We start from the raw sequence: 6,986 nt of genomic DNA, 5'->3' as shown, positions 1-6,986 counted from the left end.
ACCGCCGGGATGCTGCGGGAAAGGGGATCCCGTCCGTCCTGACCGCCGGGATGCTCCGGGAAAGGGGATCCCGTCCTGTCCCAGTGTCTCACCCCAGTCCCATCCCGCGCAGATGAACCGCCCGGCGCAGGCAGCTGCAGCCGCTCACACCTTCTTCGTGGCCAACCCTGGGCACCAGGAGATGCAGCAGAACCTGGAGTACTACCAGGCCATGGCAGGGGTCAGCGAGGATGACTTCACTGACCTGGAGGCCAAGCCCCACCTGGTGAGACCTCCTGGTTTGGTCATCCCTCCCCCACAAAGCCCCATGAGGGCACCCAGGGCAGTCACACCGTGGCTGTCAGCTCAGAGAGTCCTGAGAGTCCAGCCAAGGGCAACGAGGCTCAGAAAAGGGTTAGAGCACATGGGCAAGGGCTGAGGGAGTTGGGTTGGTTAGCCTGGAGAAGAGGCTCAGGGGTGACCTCATGGCTCTCTGCAAGTCCCTGACAGGGTTGGAGAGAGGTGGGGGATGTCTGTCCTGCCAGGGCTGCAGGGAGAGAACTGGAGGGAATTGCCTTGAGCTGAGCTAGGGCAGAGTCAGAGGAGATGTTAGGAGAAATGTTTTCCCTGTGACGGTGTTCAGGCACTGGAATAGGGAATTGCCCAGGGAGGTGGTGGAGTCACCACCCCTGGAGGTGATGGACCCACGGTGCTCATATGGGACTCTGCAATCTTACTGGGATTCCTTTCGTTTGAGGGGAAGATTTAGATCTTGATGTGCTTTGGAATAGGTTTCCCAGGGAGGCAGTGGAGTCACCATCCCTGGAGGTGTTTAAGAGGCATCTGGACCTGGCACTGGAGGATATGGGTTAGGGTTTAGGAATTACAGCAGTGACAGGTTAATGGTTGGACTTGATGCTCTTAGAGGTCTCATCCAATCTTGGTGTTTCTATGCCACTGTGATGCCACAATGTCCCTGCTGTGGGGACAAACCCTCCAGGTGACCCATCACGGGGGCACTGAGCCTCTCCCCACCATCTCCCATCCCCCTGCAGAGTGAGTTCCGGCTGGGGGTGAGGTTCTACACGGAGGAGCAGCCAGCAGCTGCCATCCTGCACCTGGAGAAGGCACTGGAGGAGTATTTCGTGGCAGACGCCGAGTGCCGCGCGCTCTGCGAGGGACCCTACGACTACGAGGGCTACAACTACCTGGAGTACAACGCAGACCTTTTCCAGGCCATCACAGGTGGGAGCTGCTGCCTGCTGTGTCCTGTCACAGGAGTTGGGACAATCCTGGGTGAGGGTTGGTTCCCAAAAAAGGACAAACCCCATCCAAGGTTTCACTAGTGGTCAGTAAGTGGCCTGCACTCAGCACTGGGGGTGTTGTCCTGGAATCCTCCAAATTCTAGAGGAATATGGAAAAAACAAGAGAGGAACCAGCAGAGGGTCACCAGAACACAAGGATGGGAGGCTGAGGATACTCACTCTGTCTCCAGAGAGCAGCACAGCCCCACCACTGATCACTCAGAGGTGGACAACCACCATCCCTGAGGGTTTCCACCACCAAGAATCTGGCAACAGCTCCAGTGTGAGCAGGAGGGTGGAGTGGATACCCCTCTTGGGTGACCATGAGCAGTGACACAGAGTTTTTCTCCACCAGATCACTCCATGCAGGTGCTGAGCTGCAAGCAGGGCTGTGTCACAGAGCTGGCCTCACAGCCTGGCCGGGAGAAGCCTTTGGAGGATTTCCTGCCCTCACACTTCAACTACCTGCAGTTTGCCTACTACAACAGTAAGCAGCTCCTCACCCTCCTCTGGGCACTCAGCTCTGTGTGGGCTGTTCTTCATGGGCAGAAATCATGGATCCACAGAGTGGTTGGGGTGGGGAAGGGACCTTCAAAGATCCTCTTGTCAGTCCAGCCCAAGGTGCAGGGACATCTTGCACTGGTTGCTCTGAGGTCTCTCAGAGCCCCATCCTACCTGGCCTTGAACACTCCCAGGGATGGAGCAGCCACAGCTTCTCTGGGCAACGTGTGCCAGTGCCTCAGCACCCTCATCGTAGAGAATTTCCTCATCAGTGCCTGCAGGAGGTGTCAGAGGATAGATCAGGCTCTGCTCAGTGGTGATAAGCTATAGGACAAGAAGCAAGAGGCAGAAGATGCACAGAAAGTTCCACCTGAACATAAGGAAGAACTTCTTCCCTGTGCAGTGACCAAGCACTGAACAGATTGCCCAGAGAGGCTGTGGATTCTCCCTCACTGGAGATATTCCAGATCCATCTGGACACAGCCCTGAGCCATGTGCTCTGGGCTGGCCCTACTTGGGCAGGGATATTGGACCAGATAACCACTGTGATCACTTCCAACCTTACCCATCTTGTGGTTCTGTGAAAGGCTGCCTGAAAGTGGGGCAGGGTGGCTGGAAATTGCAGGTTAGCTAGGGAATGGTTGGGTCTGGCTGCCTGGAAATAGGCTTCAGGATGTTTTCCAAGCAAGCAAACTACTCGAGCTGTGACCCTGGTTTCTGGTGTGATGGTTTCTGGAAGCAGGAGAGCACTTCAGACTCTGAATTTTGCATTTGTGGCCACAGTTACCGTTGCTCCAGTGGGATCCACCCTAACTGGGAGACCCTTTGGAGAACAACAAGCACTTTGTCTCCCATCTTTCCTCCATATCCCTGTTTGCTCTATCTCAAGTGCCCTTGGCCATGCCATTAACAGCTCCATTTCTCCTTGCAGATGGGAATTATGAAAAAGCTATTGAATGTGCCAAAACCTATTTGCTCTTCTTCCCACACGATGAGGTGATGAACCAGAATTTGGCCTATTACACTGCAGTTCTGGGGGAAAACCTGGCCAGACCCATCCAGCCCCGGGAGGTGAGTGATCAGCTGGGACATCTTCTCTCCTCCTTGGGGACCTTTGCAAAGGTTTTGGGGTCTGCTCTGGTTCAGGCACCCAAGGTAGACAGGAATGGGTGGATTTAAGGTCCAACAAGCTGGAAAATAGCTGAAAGGCTGAAAAATATCACTGGCAAAATATCTTTGGCCAAGTGAAGCTGGATGGCAAATGCTCACACTCCTGGGGGTGAGGCAGGCAGACAGACTTTTGAGGAGGATCTGAGCCCACCTCTGCTGCACTCTTCCACAACTGAAGTGAAATCACTTAAAAAAGAGAGGATTTAGCTTCAAAATAGCTGGATCTGGATAACTGGATCCTGCCTGGGACGTGGTAGGCAGGGATGGAGTTGTCTGCCCCATGCCAGGTGGAGTAGGGAAGGGAATCTGCTCCTAAAGAGCTTCCTACAGAAGGGACACACATGTGCCTCTGCTCAACCATACTCTCCCCAGGTCTCATCCACAGGGAATTTCAGGCAGGATGGGGAAAGTCACTTAATGACTGCCAGAGGGACTGGGAAATCAGGGCTGTGGGGCTGGAGCAAGGACCACAGGAGTGGGGTAAACCTGCACACTCCTGTCTGCACTCAGGGTTTTTTGGAGCCCTCATGCTGTCTCTCACCCCTTCCCTCTGCCCCTCACCACAGGAGATCCAGGCGTATCGCCAGCGGAGCTTGATGGAGAAGGAGCTGCTCTTCTTCAGCTACGACGTCTTCGGCATCCCCTTCGTGGACCCGGTGGGTGCTGTGAGACAGATGGAACATGGATGAGGGGTCTGGTCAGATCTTTGTCCAGCTCCTGATGTTGTTCTTCTGGCTGCAGGACACGTGGACACCTGAAGGGGTGATACCAAAGAGGCTGCGAGAGAAACAGAAGTGAGTGTTGTTCCCAGCCGCGAACACCCAACAGGGTCAAACAGGACATTGCCCTCTTCCTCCGTGGGGTTTGGGCCAAACACCCAACAGGGTCAAACAGGACATTCCCCTCTTCCTCCATGAGGTTTGGGCCGAAGGCCATGGCAGGAAGCTGCTGCCAGGGAAGGTTTTGGTGTTGGGGTGGAAGAGGCTGCTGGAGGGCAGAACTTTGCTCCCTGTCAGCCCATGAGAAGATGAGCATGGGTATGTCACCCCGAGCACCTCAAGGTGAGGGATGCATTGAGGTGACTCTCTCCAGTCTTGGGCTTTGTCACTGACCCCTGAGAGAACTTGTCCTGCCCTTGGCTTGCTGCTCCTCATTCCTGACGTGGGGACAGTGGAGTGGTGGTGCTCATGTCTGCCGTGTGCCCAGGGTGGAGCGGGAGACGGCCGCGCGCATCTCCGAGGAGATCGGCAACCTCATGAAGGAGATCGAAACGCTGGTGGAGGAGAAGGCCAAAGAGTCTGCTGACATGACCAAGTTCATCCGAGAAGGTGCAGAGGGCCAGGAGGGAAGGTGGGATGGGGACATGGGATGGGGGTCTCCATGGCCCCTGCTGCCAGTTCATGATCCCTCCCCTCGAGCAGGTGACAGGACTACAACTTCCCCCGGCACTGCACCCCGGGGCTGGCGCACCCATGCCCATGTCCCCTGATCCTCTTTGTGCCACAGGTGGCCCCTTGGTGTACGAAGGAGCCAGTGTCACCATGAATTCCAAGGTCCTGAACGGCTCCCAGCGCGTGGTGGTGGATGGAGTCCTTTCTGCCGAGGAGTGCCGGGAGCTGCAGAGACTCACCAACGTGAGCACGGGGATGGGCAGGGGCTGCTCAGGGCTCCCATCCTGCATCACACCAGTAACACTATTGGATTTTACAGGCAGCTGCCTCAGCTGGGGATGGCTATCGGGGGAAGACCTCTCCTCACACCCCCAGCGAGACCTTCTACGGCGTCACCGTCCTCAAGGCCCTCAAGGTTGGGTGGCTGCAGGGAGAAAGGGGCTGTAGGGACAACAGAGAGGGGTTTGGAGGCAGGTGGCTGTCCACACCCACCTGGGACTGAGCCCCTGTCCTGTCTGTCCCTCTCAGCTGGGCCAGGAGGGCAAGGTGCCCCTGCGCAGTGCCTACCTGTACTACAACGTGACGGAGAAGGTGAGGCACATGATGGAGTCCTACTTCCGTCTGGAGGTGCCTCTCCACTTCTCCTACTCCCACCTGGTGTGCCGCACAGCCATCGACGGTGAGCGCGGCCTGTGGGAGCAAGTCTTGTCCTGGCTGCATTCCCTCCAACAGCTGGGGTGGTCTGGTCTTGGGCTTTTCCTTGGAGACCTCCTTGCTGCTCCCTAACCTGCTCCTCTTCCCAGAAGGAGACTGTAGGAAGCTTGTCCCTAAGCCCAGTCTGGGAAGATGAGCAGCAGCTCTGTGGATTCCAGTGGGGCAGATGGCTTCATGCCATACAGGATTTCAGCACTTGGAGGCATCTGGGATAGGTGCTGGGAGGAGGCTGTGCCTGGAGGGCCATGGACATGCCATGGGACAAGTCAACAGAGGCTTGTGCCACCCGAATGTCATTGCATGGTTCTTGCTCCAGTGAGTGGAAGGGCTTGAGGCTACATATGACTTTCTTGTCACCTTCATGCATGGGATGCTTGGGATGGACCCTGGTCCTGCACAGACAGAGGGGTCCTGATGTGCTAGGTCTTGCTCCACCCTAGAGAAGCAAGAAGGTCGGAGTGACAACAGCCATGAGGTGCATGTGGACAACTGCATCCTCAACGCGGAGGCTCTGGTGTGTGTGAAGGAACCCCCAGCCTATACCTTCCGGGATTACAGGTACTGCTGGTGGCTGTCAGCTGGAGCTTCCCCACCTGAGGGCACTAGGGCTTGGGTGGCACCTGGGAGCAGGGTGGGAGGACTCCAAGGCTGGGAGGACACCAAAGCTGGCCTCTCCTGCCTCTGGCTCTTGCCATGTTGCTGAGGGAGCTCTGGACTCACCTGCTTGCTGGAGCTGTGGTGATTGCTTGTCACTTCCACTTGTCCCCTGCTCCCTTTAGTGCCATCCTCTACCTCAATGGGGACTTTGAAGGAGGCGCTTTCTACTTCACCGAGCTGGATGCCAAGACAGAGACTGTGAGTAGCTCAGCACCAAACCCAGCTCCTACCTGCTGGCCCTGAGCTCTGAGAACATCCCTTGGGCCACTGCAGGGGATGAACTTGGGTTGAGGGCATCCAACTCCCCTCTGACCAGGGTCTCCCACCCTTGGCAGGCGCAGGTCCAGCCGCAGTGTGGCCGTGCCGTGGGGTTCTCCTCTGGCTCAGAGAACCCCCACGGGGTGAAGGCAGTGACCAAGGGCCAGCGCTGTGCCATCGCCCTCTGGTTCACCCTGGACCCTCGGCACAGCGAGCGGGTAAGGTCCCTCCCGGGCAGCACGTGGGGTTTGGGGTGGGACAGTGGCCATGCTCAGCCCTGTGGCTGCCCACAGGAACGTGTGCAGGCAGATGACCTCGTGAAGATGCTCTTCAGCACAGAAGAGGGAGATACGGAGCTGGAGCCAGAGCAGGAGCCACCAGCTGCCGTTGTGGTGGGGAAGGATGAGCTGTGAGGATGTCCCTGCTGGGACCAGTGACACCAGTGTTGCAGCTCCAGGCTGCTCAGTCATAGGGGTGACGGATGGGACCCCCCTCTGCCCCCAACTCCCGTGGGATGGGGCACTGGGGGCTGCCCTGCACCACCCCTGCACCATCCAGCATCCCCCTGTGGAGCTGGCCTGGGGTGTGATGGAGACTCGGAGGGTGCCATGGGGACAAAGGAGGGATGCTGTGTCAGGGCTGAGTTTCCACAGGTCCCTCTATGTGCCTTTCCTGACCCTGCAGCTATTTAAGTGCCTTCTGCAGAAAATGGGTGAATAAAGATGTGTTTTTTCTAAGCTGTTGCTTGCTGAGTTGAGGGCTGCAGGCTCCTGCCCCCCCTCTTTGGCTGTCATCGGTGTTGGGGTGCATCTCTCACTCCTGACAAACATTTACCCAAGGGTTTTATAGCCCTGCAACCCCCCCAAGGCTGTTTTTTGAGGGGGACAAGGTGCCCCATGGGCAGCAGGGAGGTTACAACCCCCAGCTGAGCCCCTGGAGCATCCCCTGGCCCCAGCTCGGGCAGTGTGGGCAGGGACCCACCATTCCAGGGAGGAGGGAACCGTCCTTGAAC

General features: G+C 57.2%; 1 protein-coding gene across 1 annotated transcript; it reads left to right on the top strand.

Annotated features, from left to right (window-relative positions):
* The first annotated feature begins 112 nt into the window (after nt 1–112).
* On the top strand, nt 113–6,387 carry LEPRE1 (leucine proline-enriched proteoglycan (leprecan) 1). The gene is made up of 13 exons (XM_009069316.1): nt 113–265; nt 1,035–1,224; nt 1,639–1,770; nt 2,716–2,855; nt 3,521–3,610; nt 3,696–3,748; nt 4,161–4,282; nt 4,461–4,588; nt 4,665–4,760; nt 4,874–5,024; nt 5,500–5,617; nt 5,839–5,914; nt 6,052–6,387. Exons 1-13 carry the CDS (start codon nt 113–115, stop codon nt 6,385–6,387), a joined length of 1,785 nt encoding a protein of 594 aa, XP_009067564.1.
* Nucleotides 6,388–6,986: the final 599 nt, after the last annotated feature.

Source organism: Acanthisitta chloris, unplaced genomic scaffold (genome assembly GCF_000695815.1).
Source record: "Acanthisitta chloris isolate BGI_N310 unplaced genomic scaffold, ASM69581v1 scaffold28722, whole genome shotgun sequence".
Taxonomy (NCBI): domain Eukaryota; kingdom Metazoa; phylum Chordata; class Aves; order Passeriformes; family Acanthisittidae; genus Acanthisitta; species Acanthisitta chloris.
Note: the sequence above shows the minus strand (reverse complement) of the source record. Positions and strands in the feature narration are given on the sequence as shown.

Excerpts from the sequence above, each read along its gene's own strand:
- LEPRE1 (XM_009069316.1), top strand. The coding sequence starts at position 113 with ATGAACCGCCCGGCGCAGGCAGCTGCAGCCGCTCACACCTTCTTCGTG. Across the intron at positions 3,749-4,160 it reads AGGCTGCGAGAGAAACAGAA|GGTGGAGCGGGAGACGGCCG; the intron begins GTGAGTGTTGTT and ends CCGTGTGCCCAG. Across the intron at positions 5,915-6,051 it reads TGGATGCCAAGACAGAGACT|GCGCAGGTCCAGCCGCAGTG; the intron begins GTGAGTAGCTCA and ends CACCCTTGGCAG.